Source organism: Hyperolius riggenbachi, chromosome 3, assembly GCF_040937935.1.
Source record: "Hyperolius riggenbachi isolate aHypRig1 chromosome 3, aHypRig1.pri, whole genome shotgun sequence".
NCBI classification, from domain to species: Eukaryota; Metazoa; Chordata; class Amphibia; order Anura; family Hyperoliidae; genus Hyperolius; species Hyperolius riggenbachi.
The window spans coordinates 489,854,370-489,869,900 of record NC_090648.1 but is presented as its reverse complement, the minus strand read 5'-3'; the positions used below and the strand labels follow the sequence as shown (position 1 = coordinate 489,869,900).

General features: G+C 47.1%; 1 protein-coding gene across 3 annotated transcripts in view; it reads right to left on the bottom strand.

Moving 5' to 3' along the window:
- Nucleotides 1-15,531, bottom strand: part of PARVG (parvin gamma) — a 95,657-nt gene that overhangs the window by 75,646 nt on the left and 4,480 nt on the right. For 2 of the 3 annotated variants that reach the window (XM_068278185.1, XM_068278187.1), the window contains exons 2-3: nt 3,525-3,590; nt 1,046-1,110 (exon numbers count right to left, since the gene is read on the bottom strand). In XM_068278185.1, coding sequence (XP_068134286.1) covers nt 1,046-1,110; nt 3,525-3,590 — 131 coding nt within the window. Of the gene's footprint in view, nt 1-1,045; nt 1,111-3,524; nt 3,591-7,902; nt 7,993-15,531 lie in introns of those variants that run through there. The other variant, XM_068278186.1, reaches the window with a different exon arrangement.

Here is a 15,531-nt window from a genome sequence, read left to right as displayed (position 1 = left end):
AGACACAGAACAGTAAACAGAATGCTATATAGTGTGGCTGAGCGAGGTACACAGAGTGGCAGTAAACACAATACTATATAGTGTGGCTGAGCGAGCAGTGCACTACTATTCCCAGCAGCGACACAATGACTGGGGGGACCCTGGCTAGCGTGGCTGGAGCGCGAACTACCCTGCCTGCCTACCCAAAGCTAAACCCACAGACAAGTGGCGGAGATATGACGTGGTTCGGGTATTTATTTACCCGAACCACGTGACAGTTCGGCCAATCAGAGCGCGTTCGGGTCTGAACCACGTGACCCGTTCGGCCAATCACAGCGCTAGCCGAACGTTCGGCCATGCGCTCTTAGTTCGGCCATGTGGCCGAGCGGTTTGGCCGAACACCATCAGGTGTTCGGCCGAACTCGAACATCACCCGAACAGGGTGATGTTCTGCAGAACCCGAACAGTGGCGAACACTGTTCGCCCAACACTACTTAAGACTACCTGTGTCCCCTGGCTTGTGGAGCGGAGCGTGCAAGCAATATGTCAGCAGGGCAATGATCGGGGATTCTTCCTGTGTGCCAATCCCTGTGTCTCATATCTATGATGCCATCTAGTGGCTTCTTGAGACAGCTGTATGATCCTGGGGCATATCTGGCTATGGGGAGAGGGGCTGACTTGTACTGGGGGAACATCTGGTTACTGTGGAGGGGGCTATATTGGGGAGGGGGCTTATACACAAGTCAATCACTTTTTCCTGGTTTCTGAGGGAAAAGTGGGTACCTCGGCTCATATGCGAGTATATACGGGAAAGTATATTTTGTGCATTTTTAGGCAGCTTCTTGTTTCCAGTGTTATTTTCGTTTTAGCACACTGCTTTTATATCATAACTATTATAACATACGGTACCACTATAACAGGGAGCTATGGAGGGCAGTAGCATATACTATATATGCAGACCCCTCCCCACACACACACACACACACACACACACACACACACATTCTCCATTGGCACTACATGACCCCCCCCCCCCCCCCCCCCCCCGTGCCTCCTGGTAACGTACCGTCTTCAGCTCCTGAAGTTTGGGGTCGCTCTCCGCTGTGGGCTGAAGCACTCTCTTGCCTTCACCTAAAAGCAGAAAACATATTGTGCCTAATTCACAAAGCTTTTCTGTTACATTATCTCACCTTATTTATTAACTCACAATTTACCTCTCCTTATCTAACTCATGGTTTAGCTCTGCTTGGGCTTGATTCACTAAGGCAAATAGCATGCCTTATCCGAGTTAACTCACCTTATCAGAGATAACATTCCTTATCAGAGATAACACGCCTTATCAAAGTTAACACGCCTTATCAGAGTAGCATAGCGAGCGCAACGAACCCGCAGGGGCTCAGGGCAGGACAAGTGGAGCTCTCGTCATTCCCAATTAGCAGGCATTAGTTCGTAGTGCTCGCTATGCTACTCTGGATAAGGCGTGTTATATCTGACAAGGCTTGTCAACTCGGATAAGGCATGCTATTTGTCTTAGTGAATCAAGCCCCTTATTTGACGTAACTCATGGTTTAGCTCTCCTTATTTGGCATAACTCATGGTTTAGCTCTCCTTATTTGGCATAACTCATGGTGTAGCTCTCCTTATTTGACATAACTCATGGCTTAGCTCTCCTTATTTGACATAACACATGGTTTAGCTGCCCTTATCTATTTATCCCATGAATTATCTCTCCTTATTTGTTTATCTCATGCATTAGCACTCCTTACAGTTAAGGTGAAAAATAAGTGACCTTTGTGAATCAACCCCATTGTCTGTAGAGGAGGCAGGTCAAAGAAAAGTGTGAGTGTGTGAGTGTGAGTGTGAGTGTGTGTGTGTGTGTCTTACATGCATTCCACCGCCACAGCAGTCTGACGCTAATGTGCTGCTGACTTTGCAGCGGGTCGTTGGTGAATCGGGCACTTCTGGCGCAACGCGATCAAACGGGGTCAGTGTGCTAGTCGCCCTAGACTTTCACTGCTGTTACCCTTGCGTGCAGAATGGATAACGCAACGCAAAGGAAGAGGCCTAGTGTGACTGAGGCCTGAAGGGAAGTATATGGAGGCTGCCATATTTATTTCCTTTTAACCTCCTTAGCGGTAACCCCGTGCTGGACACGGGGTAAGCTGCCGGAGGGTGCCGCTCAGGCCCTGGTGGGCCGATTTACATAATTTTTTTTTTCAAACACGCAGCTAGCACTTTGCTAGCTGCGTGTTTGGTCTGATCGCCGCCACGATTTGCCGCTATCCGCCGCGCCGCTCGCCCCCCCCCAGACCCCTTGCGCTGCCTGGCCAATCAGTGCCAGGCAGCGCTGAGGGGTGGATCGGAGCACCCGCCAACGTCACCCCGATCGTCGCCATGGCGACGGGGAAGCCCATACAGGGAATCCCGCTCAGAACGGGATTCCCTGCAGGGCAAAAGCGCTGACGGCGATCGGAGGGGTGGGAGGGATGGCGAAGGGAGGGGGGAAGCATGTAGCTAGCGCTAGGCTAGCTACATGCTTTAAAAAAAAAAAAATTTAAAAAAAAAAAAGGTACTGCGCTGCCCCCTGGCGGATTTTTTGCACCGCCAGGGAGGTTAAACAATACCAGTTGCCTGGCTGCTATCCTGTGCCTCCAACACTTTGAGGCTGCATTTCCACTTGTGCGGTGCGAATCGCCGCGGTAAAATTTCGCATGCGGGTGTATGAATTCGCATGGATGACAATGTATGCGAATTTAACCATGGCAGTGCTGGTGTGCTTTTTCCATTGTTTCTATGCGAATTCGCATGAAAATTCGCATACCCAAACCGCATGCGAATTTCCTATTACATGCATTGTATGCGATTCGCATAGCGGTATGCGGTATGCGAATTCTGATGGCTCTGCCATCCGAATTTTTTCTGCACAGAAAAACGCACAGGAATCCTGACAAGTGGAAACAGTCCCATTCACTTGTATTGCTATGCGAATTTGCATGCGAAAAACGCATGCGAATTCGCGATAGTGGAAATGAGCCCTTAACCATAGCATGCAGACCAGATGCTCTGACTGAAGTCAGACTGGATTAGCTGCATGCTTATTTCAGGGGTGTGATTCAACCACTACTGCAGCCAAAGAGATCAGCAGGGCTGCCAGGCAACTGGTATTGTTTAACAGGAAATAAGTATGGCAGCTTCCACACCCCTCTCACTTCATAAGTGCTTTAAAGAGACACTACAAGCAAGACAACAGAAGCTAGAACCAGCCGGGTACCGCTTTATAAAGAAAAGACAGAATGAAACATCTCTGGTGCCCCATCACATTTCCACTTAGGAATAGCTTTTGTACCTCAAAGGTGGAGCCTACTATTCAAGGCTGTGGATCCACAGAGGGGCTGCCTGGTGATCTGACATCCAGCGGTCTGACTGTCAGAATATGGAGGGAGGGGAGTTTTATCGCAGTTTCAGGCATGTTTGTAGGTTGTGCAGCCATACAGTATGAGACAACAAAATAAATAGAAGATAAAAAATATTGGCTTATTCATTACCCAGGATTTCTACATTAAATATCATTTGGGAATCTTCTTCAGATTGGGGTGTTGAATCCATTTGAGCTGTGGGAGAGAATAGTAATAGTCATTATGAGGTCTTACTGAATACAACACATGATGTGACATATACAGGACATTGTAGAAATCTTAGCTAGTAGATCTTATGTGGAATCCACGTTTTCCACATTCTGCCTGCTGTGTGTGTGAAATATCATCTTAGGTAAACTGTATACATTGTATTTCATTTGTGCTGTAGTGACACTTTAATATCACCTAGACAATCCTCACATTTAGTCTGCGGCGTGCGAAACATCATCAGAAGAAAAGTATATACATTTCAGTGGCGTAACAATAGGGGCTGCAAGGCATGCAGCCGTAGTGGAGGGGTGGGGTGGCTGGGGCAGGAGGGGTCACAGCACATGAGGGGAGAGCATTGGCCACCCACATCGCCACTCCCCCCTCTCTCACCTCACCTCTCCCATCAGCTCTCCCCCCTCCAGCAATATTCCGTGGCAGCAGTGGCCGGCAGGAACACGGACATACCTCCATGCACTCCACCGCAAAGGTTCCTCTCTCCAAGCGTCTGTTGCTACTTCCTGTTTATCAGGAAGTAGCGCAAGGCACTTACAGAGATCGGACCTCCGCGGTGGAACGGATAGAGTTATGGCCGTGTTCCTAACCCCCGCTGGTGCCACGGAGTAATGCTGGGAAGGGGGGGGGGGGGGGGGGGAGTGCTGAGGGGTGAGCCCGAGGTGAGGGAGGGGCGGAGTGGCCCCCCTCCCTGCCAATGTGGGTGGCCAATGCCCTCCCCTCATGCGCTGTGACCCTGGGGCACCCATGCATGCCTGGCTATACTGGAGGCACCCATGCATGCCTAGCTATACTGTGGTCACCCATGCCTAGCTATACTGTGGGCACTTACTCCTAGCTACACTAGGGGCACCTATACATGACAATACTGAGGGCACCTATACCTGGCTATACTGGGATACCTGGCTATACTGGGGGCACCTGGCAAGGTAAGCTCTGTATGCCGAAAACACCTGCTTCGGCACCTATAACTGGGGTAGGGGTGCCCAGTGATTTTTACTTACGCCCCTGATACATTTGCATTCCATTCCCTTTCGAAGAGTGCTGTAATGACTTTTAAATAGCACCTAGTAGCCCATTCATTAACTTTACCTAAATGAGAAGACTAGATGGGTGTTGTGTAAACAGAGTGTGTACAGTGAAGTGTACGCGAATTATTGTCGAGATAGAAAACTGAGGCAATTGAATAGTGGGGAATTCGAGCAGCCCACGTGTCTGAGGGCTCGTTTCCACTATTGCAGTGAGGAGCTCCTGGATTCCACCGCTGATGAAATCGCATGCGATTCCCCATGCGTTTTGTGCCGCGAATTCGCATAGGTAAGGGTATATGGGATTTTAACCATGTCACTGCCTGTGTGAATTTACATTGGTACCTATGCGAATTCGCATGCGAATTTGCAGCAAAAAACGCATGGGGAAATCGCATGCGATTTCCCTATTAAATGCATTGCATGCGATTCGCATGCATTCCACTCGCAGGCGAATTCTGCTGCTTTTTTGTGCGTTTTTTCACCGCTTAAAAAACCGCACCTCAACAACGCTACAGTGGAAACCGGCCCATCCACTTGCATTACATGTGCGAATCCGCATGCGTTAGACGCATGCAGATTCGCGATAGTGGAAACGAGCCCTGAGGAATGAATACATGTAAAGTAGGATGACAGCCCATGTGAGAGGAAGAGGGACATTCAAATAATTTTCTCAGAAAATGGCTTGTATAACCTGGAGGTACATTTAGGCCATGGTCCGTTTTGAGACCCAGTAAGTGTAATTCTCTGGAGGTGCTACACAGCAAGGGTTACCCTGATCTAATCGGCGTTGGGTCCTCCCGCTGCCTGCACCAGGAATTAGACATTACGCAATGCTAAAGTTCTAGCTCCCAGTATAGGTAGCTAGTATAGTGGCCCCCAGTGTAGATAGTATAGTTGCCCCCAGTGTAGATAGTATAGTTGCCCCAGGTGGGGGAAGCAGTGCAAGGAAGGGCAGCGGTGGAGAGGGGGGGGCCAGGACCCCCCTCCCTCACCTGGGTCCCCTCCCCCTGTATGCGAGCAGCAAGCAGGCGTGGCAGGTGGGTGGAGAATTACTCACCTGACTTCTGCATTCTAAGCGCTGTAGCGCAGCGTCACCGTCACCACAGGTCCTTCAATGCAGCTCACTGTGCTTCCGCTAATCAGGAAGCACAGTTTCCCTCCCCTAGAAAAGGTTCTTGTGTCTGCCCTATGTTCCTCCCCCACTTTTATGTGTATTATGCATGTACAGCAGCCCCTCCCATTCCATGTGTAGCCCCCTTTTCCATGTGTATCATCCATGTGCAGCCCCTCCATGTGCATTATCCATGTACAGCAGCCCCCTCCTATTCCATGTGCAGCCCCTCTTCTATGTGCATTATCCATGTACAGCAGCCCCCCCATTCCATGTGCAGCCCCCTCTTCCATGTGCAACATCCATTCCATGTGCAGCCCCCTCTTCCGTGTGCATTGTCTATGTACAGCAGCCCCTCCCATTTTGCAAATGTTAATCACTTGCATTTAAAAAACTGAATGGTGTAGAATAGATTGTCAGTTTCTTATAGACCCAAACAATTTTTTTCTATTTTTTTTTCTCATTAATTGAACACACGTGATACATACATCGGTCAGCTTTTTCAAATGTTACAATCAGTAAAATTGATTGAACTTCTCATATTGAAAAGTAATATAAATTATGATATGATATAGTTACCTTAAAGGGAAGGTTCAGGGAGGGTGGGTAAAAAATAAAAATCAATTTCCACTTACCTGGGGCTTCCTCCAGCCCGTGGCAGGCAGGAGGTGCCCTCGCCGCCGCTCCGCAGGCTCCCGGTGGTCTCCGGTGGCCGACCCGACCTGGCCAGGCCGGCTGCCAGGTCGGGCTCTTCTGCGCTCCAAGGCCCGGAACCTCTGCGTCCCACGGCGGCGAGCTGACGTCATCAGACGTCCTCCGGGCTCTACGAGGACGTCCGATGACGTCAGCGCGCCGGCGTGGGACGTAGAAGTTCCGGGCCTTGGAGCGCAGAAGAGCCCGACCTGGCAGCCGGCCTGGCCGGGTCGGCCACCGGAGATCACCGGGAGCCTGCGGAGCGGCGGCGAGGGCACCTCCTGCCTGCCACGGGCTGGAGGAAGCCCCAGGTAAGTGGAAATAGATTTTTATTTTTTACCCACCCTCCCTGAACCTTCCCTTAAAAGGGGTTCTGTAGTGGTTATTCAAAACAAAAACTTACCACTTACTTGGGCTTCTACCAGCCCCCTGCAGACATCTTGTCCTACGGCAGTCCTCAACGATCCTCCAGTCCTCCAGCTCACTTCCCAATTATTCATCTAACTAGACAAATGCCATGGCCGCGTACATCCTATCTTCCGGGAGCATGCTCGCACTACGCCTGCGCACGTAGCTCCCGGAGACGCAAGTTAGGACACCCACAGGCGCGCTGGCATTCATCTAGTTAGACAAATAATTGGAAAGTGACCCGCAGCGAGGGAACACGAGAATCCTTGAGTAACGGCGCATGACAAGATGTCTGCAGGGGTCCTATAGAAGCCTAAAGTAAGTGACTTTTTGTTTTTTAAAAACCACAACGTTTAAAGGACACATGAAGTGAGAGGTATACGGAGGCTGCCATATTTATTTCCTTTTAAACAATATCAGTTGCCTGGCAGCCCTGCTAATCTATTTGGCTGCAGTAGTGTCTGAGGCTAGATTCACAGTGGGACGTTGCGTTTTGATGCCACGTTAAAGTCGCACCGCAAGCTTACAACGCAACGCACCCAAAAAGTGGCAACGCAGCGTTACCGTCACATACAGCAGATACAGTAAAAAATACAGGCAATGAAAAGTATGCTTCCAAGTCATTACTGAGCATGTGCAAACAGTCCAACGCAGCTAATAACGTGTATAACGCACTGCATGCAGTACTTTTACTTAACGTGCAGCGTTAGTCACCAACGCAACGTGTGCACTGTGAACAGGGCATTGATTTTTCATTGCAGTGAGTTATTCTGCGTTAAATGCTGTTTTAACGCGCAACTTTAACGTCCCACTGTGAACTTAGCCTCAATAACACCAAAAACAATCATGAAGCGAACCTTGTCAGATCTGACAATGTCAGAAACACCTGATCTGCTGCAAGCATGTTCAGGATCTATGGCCGAAAGTATGAGAGGCAGAGGATCAGCAGGATAGCCAGAGGACTGGCATTGAAATAAATATGGCAGCCTCCACATCACTCACTTTAGTTGTCCTTCAAAGACATTAAAAAAAAAAAACTCACCTCCCGAAGACGGTCTGTTTCACTCAGTGGTTTCTGCAGTTTGGCCGGTCGGCGCCAGAAGGGTAATGCGACTGAGCGACAACACTCCTACCACCAGCACGGAAACACAATCATTACACGCAGTCTCTACGCAGCCTGGGCACTTCCTCTTTCTGCGTAATTCAGTTTCAGTTGCAAAAGTATTGCGATGACGAAATTCCGTGGTTCCAGAAAACAGCAAGACTTCCTCCCTGCTTACCAGCGATCTCCGCAGATACAGGCCTTCACTCTCCAGCTGATTGCACAAATTACAATAATAGCCTTCACTCTCCAGAAATAGTTTTCTTTTGAACCAAAATCAAGCCTGGTACACACCTTCAATTATGATTGGCCAATGACTGACCAACTTTACCATCTCTCCATGTAGTATGCGGGTCAACAGATATTGAAGTGGTAAAATTGGTCAGTCAGCCACTCATAATTTAAAAAAAAAAAAAGTGTACAAAGCTTAAAGTCTGCTACATAAATCCAATTTTGATTGGCCAATTTCACTACTTCCATATGAGAGCTTACCTACGCAATCTGTTCATAGTATACAAAATATGTCGGTCCTCATACTACAAGGGAGGTGGTAAAATGAGCCAATCATTGGACAATCAAAATTGGATGTGTGTACCAGGCGTTACTCAAATCCAACGCCAAAACCCTACTCCATGTATAGATTTACACATATCACATGGCCTAAAAGCACACGTGACCTTTTTATATCAGATGAAACTTCTGCTGGTAAAACCTAAACATTTGGTCAAGAGAATCTGAAGCAGCCGAGTGGATGCAAAATAGATTTACATGTATTTAGTATCCATCCCGACCCCGGGAAACTTTATCCCGACACCGGGAAACTTTATCCCGACACCGGGAAACTTTATCCCGACACCGGGAAACTTGACTATTGTAATTACATAGTAGAATATTGGTAACTTTACTGTTCAATCTATGAGCAGCAATTTCCAGCACTCAATGTACCACTGTGCCCTTTTTCATGTACACCACAGGATGAGTGCATATTGCTGCCCCAACGTATCATTTGGGCACCGGGTGGTAGCGCTAAACAGTAACCCATCGGTATTTGAAACCACCAATACTTTACTATGCTCCACCCAACACCTAACCCTTCAGTGTATGTGCCAAAACCCCGCCCCCACCTATCTACCCTTGCAGGTGCCTAAAGCTTACAGAGAGTTTGTCAGCCATAAAATCAGATTCAATTTACCCACTGCTGTGTTTATTAGGCAGTCTACAACCTGATGCTGTATGGCAAGCATTCCAATATAATCAGAAATGTGTCCGCTGTGATAAACCTTGTCTGGCTCTATTTGGTACATTGACAACGAGAGGGAAGCTTGTTATGTCCCCTCCCACAATCCTGCTCCTCACTGATTGGCTGAGGGCAGTTCAGTGTGACAAGGCTGTGGAGGAAGAAGCTGCTGAAATACATCTATGCTATACTCACATGTGTTTACAAAGCAAGCTAGATATGATGGTACAGTTTCTAGGAGAAAAAAAATTGTAAGGGAGGAAATTACATCAGGATTACCTTCAGTCAGAGGTAATAAAAATGGAAAATGCCTGAAAGCATTTGTCCCTGCTGCTTTAACACACACACAAACACTTCCTAACCTTAAAGTGAACTAGAGATAAAGCACCCTCATGTATTTTAACATATATATCAGTGGGAACATTGGAGAAAACACCTACCCTGCTCTCGGTTTCATCCTTCACTGCTCAGCCTGTTTATCAGCCCTGATAAAATCCAGACTGAGCATTCAGTCTGGCTTTGCTCAGGAATTATAGCCGAGTCGGTTTTTGCTGATGTCTTTTCAAGCCCAAGCCTGCCCCCTTCTGGCTCTGCTATAAATACTCAGCTATAATGATTCCTGAACAATGCCAGACTGAATGCTCAGTCGGGGATTTTATCAGGGCTGATAACAAGCAGGCTGAGCAGTGAAGGATGAAACGGAGAGCAGGTTAGGTGTTTTCTCTAATGTTCCCACTGATATATATGGTAAAATACATGAGGGTGCTTCTTCTCTGGTTCACTTTAACCCTTGGCACCCAAAAAACGATAGTTGTAACATGTTAAGACGCCTGCAGCACCCAAATAACATTTTTGATATAGGTCATGTAAACGTACATCAGCTGAAACTGGATATTTCAGGGGGATCACAGTCTTCTTTAAATATGAATTATTAATAACGGTTTTGTTGCCAAGGCACCGGTGTCTTATGCTGGGTACACACGATGAGATTTCCCGTTCGATTTGCGGATTGATTCGATTAAATCAAACATGTTCGATTGGATTTTGATCGTTTTTTCCGTCGATTTTGCATACCTATCATGAAAAAAACGATCGAAATCCAATCGAACATGTTTGATTTTATCGAATCGATCCGCAAATCGAACGGGAAATCTCATCGTGTGTACCCAGCATAAAATTCAGAACTGCAGCTTCGAAGCAAGCCTTTAGCTGTCCGCTTTCGGATGCGCTTTACAAAGATGGCGGATTACACGGTAATGGATGGCAGATTCCGAGTACCAATAGACGGGAGATCTGCCTGTAGAGTGTGGGGATGAATTGCTTTTCGGCATTTTTGCCGTGTGGCTGACAGATGTGGCGACATTATCTGTAATAATATGGAGCTGCACACTTCTCAAAAGAGCCCGATTGCTTTTTACACGAGTCCTGCAGAAATGGTGTCGTACGGTCGCAAGTTAGGCTGAAGCAGCACATGGAGCCTCATAGGTTCAGAACCAGATGTCGTCGTTTAATTGATCATTAACAAAACGTTAGGAGAAATAAATACAAGAAAGTAAAAAACAAAGTAAAAAACAAGAAAGTAAAAAAACAAAACAAACAAGTGGTATAATATAAATAGAATTTAATATATAAGGTTAACCCAACACACAATAACCGTAAAAAACAAAACACTTCCAGCCAAGCAATACCCAACGACTGCGCAGCAGGTAAAGCCAAGCTCCGCCCAACCTCCACACAGCAGATAAATCCAAGCCCCACCCACTGCACTTTATGCGAGTTTAACAGGACATTTCAAAGTGTACCAGAGACGAAAACAGTCTCAAGTTCCATACCTACCGTTGGCTTCCTTAAGCCCCCTCAGTCCCTCACCGTCTATCTGGAGGCTCCTGTCCACCACTGGAAGGCCTGATAGCCTGGTCGAGTCCCGCTTCGACGTGGCACGGCCGTGCACTCCCATTGCCGAGAGCATACTGCGTCTGTGCAATAAATACTGCGCAGGCGCAGAACGCTCTCGGCTATGGGAGCACGATGGGGTCACGCATGTGTGACAAAGGACGGCTCGGCCAGGCTATCAGGCGTTCCACTGGGGGACAGGAACCACGCAGGGAGACCGAACAGCCTTAAGGTGGCCACACACACTATACAATTTTTTTATCTGTTTAGTTCAAGAATTGCAATCAATTTTTCTGGCTGATAGGAACATTTCAAAAGTATGGCCAATGTACCACACACACACCTATGTTAAATATTTCCCCAATTATGATAAAAATGATTGGAAACTGAGAAAATTGCTATTGTGTGTATATTAAGAAATTGACAAGCTAACACACACCATACAATCTTTAGAAAAATGTCCAGCATTACAGAACGATAAACATCGAAAATATGGGAAATTGGATTTTTCAAATGGAAAGAAAAAAAAAAAAAAAGCTTTCAATTTTTTCGGGAGAGCCGATCAGATTTATCGAATTGCCGTAAAATTAGATCATTTTATTATATCGTATGTGGCCACCTTTAAAGGACACCCGAAGCGAGAATAAAGTAATGAAATAAACAATTGTATCCATCTTTCTTCTCCTAAAAATGACTTTTTAAGAATTCCACAGTTTTATTTCATGTTTAAAATGTACTTTTTAAGTTTTAACTGTTTTGTTTTTGCTCAATGACACATTCATTGAAGTGTGCCAGAGCTAAAATTTATGAACTATTGATCCTTTTTATCTCTTTCCTGCTCTCACAAGCCATTTTCTGCTAGGAAAGTGTTCTATAGTTGTAATTTCTTATCAGTGAGGGTCACACTGTAGTCTGACCCAGTCCTGACTCAGACAGGAACTGCCACTTACTGTACATACCTGATGTTTAACTCTTTCAGGCAGAGAAAGAAAAAAAAAAGGAACACAGCCTAGTTATTTGTGTGCTAGGCACTGTACATACCCATGTTTATCTCATGTCACACATCACTTCGGGTATCCTTTAAAGGGACACTGTAGGGGGTCGGGGGAAAATGAGTTGCACTTACTCGGGGCTTCTAATGGTCCCCTGCAGACATCCTGTGCACGCGCAGCCACTCACCCATGCTCCGGCCCCGCCTCCGGTTCACTTCTGGAATTTCAGACTTTAAGGTCTGAAAACCACTGCGCCTGCGTTGCCGTGTCCTCAATCCCGCTGTCACCAGGAGCATACTGCGCAGGCCCAGTATGGTCTGTGTCTGCGCAATACGTTCCTGGTGACATCAGCGGGAGAAAGGACACGGCAACGCAGGCACAGTGGTTTTCTGACTTTAAAGTCTGAAATTCCAGAAGTGAACCGGAGGCGGAGCAACGGTGAGTGGCTGCGCAGGCACAGGATGTCTGCGGGGGACCATTAGAAGCCCCGGGTAAGTTCAACTCATTTTCCCCCGACCCCCTACAGTATCCCTTTAAGGGGAGTTAAAGGAGTCATCAGGCGAATTAAACAAAAAAAAAACAAACAGAAAAAACAAAAAAAGCTTTACTCACCTCACTCCAGCCCATAGCAGCCGACTGTCCCACGCGCAGTAAGCCCCGTACCAACGTGGGCTTGATTGACAGCGGCGGTTCGCACATGCGCAGTGCGGACGATCTCAGAGTCTGCTTTCAGACCGAGAACTGAGACCAGGACAGCGGCGGGGAGCCAAGGTGACAGCGTGAGACAGTCGGCTGCTAGGGGCTGGAGAAAGCCCCAGGTGAGTAAAGCTTTTTTTTTTTTTTTTTTTTTTAAATTGCCTGATGACTCTTTTAAGTAAGCCAAAAGAACCTGAGACATCTTTCATCTCAGGTTCCCTTAAAGTTAAAATTATGCATAACAAAAGAAAAAATTGAGAATCTTTGTTTGCAGGCCTTTTGCTTTTTCAATTTTACAAAACCTACGTTCACCTGCAGATCCTCAGAAGCCTCTAGCTGCCAGCTCCTCAGCTAAACTGCGCTCTCAGCTAAAGTCACGCCTCCCTGCTGACTAAAGGCCCGCAACCACCTTGCAATTCTTCCAACAATTTTCCCAAAGACCAGCGATTTTTTGAGCAATGAGCAGTCGTTTCTGCAATCTCGTGATGTTGGTACAGGCACACAATCACGTGTACGTCGCTTAGAGTCTTGTAGCGATACTGACCGCCACGGCCGATCAGATCTTTAAGATCCCTGATGACTCCTGCGCAAAGTACCGCGTTCGCTTAACATCGCGTGATGTTTCACATAACGGCCGGAAGATCGGTTTGGGGGAGCGCTTGTCACCACGGAGACATCGCTGGATCCATCTTCCTGCATGGCTTCGCAATGATTGGGAGGTGCAGGAAGTGAGCAGGCATAGATGAATGCTGAGAATCTATAATTTGCTTCACTAAGTATTTTATGGTACATAAACGACAATTTCTTTTCTCATGCATAACTGTTCTATTAAAACGCATACAGCATAAATCCTGTGCGGAGCTTAGGGCTTTCATTTAGATTTCTTTGGTATAATTTGGACAAAAACCAGAATATTTCAAGAAAAATACAGCAAGTCTGCAAAACAGTAAAAATAAAGTCAAACCATGAAAACAGGATCAGACGGACTCTAATCACCACCAGGGATGGTCATTGGAGATGCTAACAATTCAGGTTAATACAAATGTTGTGCCAGTTCTATGTATGCAACTTGGCAACGGTCTAACAGCTGCTGCATTTTGATTGGTCCACAGCCGTGTAGGCGCAGTATTGGTCACAAGCTTTACCTCTCAGCAGAGGGAGTTAGTGGGTGGGGTCAGTGGATCTGTGCTGCTGTTCCCCACCCCACTTCCACTGACAAGCTCATGTGTTTGTTTGAGGAGGAGAGGAGTCTGGACTGCTTTTTGTCTCCAGTTAAATCCCACTACTATCTTAACAGGAAATTAAACTACAGGTTGCAGCCTATCAGGGGATTTCAAAATCTTTCTCGCAAAAATGACAGGCAAAGCAAAAAACTCTGTGCATTGCCAATTACTGCAAGTTCACACGTGTAATAAAAATGGAAGGCTGACCCAGAGCTTCACATTATTTCAAACACTTAAAGAGGACCTGTAGTTAAAATAATGTCATGAATAAAATTTCTTATTTTTATACAATATTCATTTATACATTATTTAGTCAGCGGTCGTCCATTGTAAAATATTTTCTTTCTGATTTACATTCGGAAAATGATCACAGGCGACAACATTTTTACTGCTGGCAGGTGATCTCTGTTGAATGTTTGTTTCTGAGGTTTCTGAAGCCAGTGAAAATAATGTCTGGTCTCCCAGAATGCTCTGGGAAAATGTCACATTACTAAACAGCCGCTGTGACATAACTGGGAGGGCAAGGCTACATAATATATACTGTAGATACAGAGTTTCTGATGCTGAAACCAGGAAAATGTCTGTAAAAGTGGGTAGCCTCAAGAATTTACTGCATTCTACTACACTGTATGGCACTACAGGGCTTCTTTAAGTTGAAGTGCACGAAAACCCTTGCAGCACATGCAAGCTATCTAAAACGGAGGATATGATGTTCTATACCAGGCATGGGCAAACTCGACCCTCCAGCTGTTACGGAACTAAAAGTCCCACAATGCATTTGCCATTTATGAGTCATGACTTTGGCTGTCAGACTCCTGCAATGCATTGTGGGACTTGTAGTTCCTTAAAGGGAACCTTAACTGAACGGGGGGGTAAAGAGTTTTACTTACCTGGGGCTATTACCAGCCCCCTGCAGCAGTCCTGTGCCCTCGGCGCCGCTCTGGAATCCTCTGGTCCCCCGCTTTCACTTAGTTTCATTTTTGACGACTCACCAGTCGCCGGCCGCCATGCGTATTATTGGACGCATTCACCAATGCAATTAGCGCTATTGCGGACCGCAACGCGTACAAAAATACGCGTTGCCGCATTCCGCACGCGTAGATATGCGGCAACGCGTATGTTTGTACGCGTTGCGGTCCGCAATAGCGCTAATTGCATTGGTGAATGCGTCCAATAATACGCATGGCGGCCGGCGACTGGTGAGTCGTCAAAAACGAAACTAAGTGACAGCGGGGGACCAGAGGATTCCAGAGCGGTGCCGAGGGCACAGGACTGCTGCAGGGGGCTGGTAATAGCCCCAGGTAAGTAAAACTCTTTACCCCCGTTCAGTTAAGGTTCCCTTTAACCAGCTGAGCGGTCTGGACGAGCTCAGCTCGTCCAACACCGCCAGCGGCTGCCGCTCAGGCCCTGCTGGGCCGATTTTAACGAAATAAAAAGCAGCACACGCAGCCGGCACTTTGCCAGCCGCGTGTGCTGCCTGATCGCCGCCGCGCTGCGGCGATTCGCCGCGAGCAGCGGCGAAAGAGGG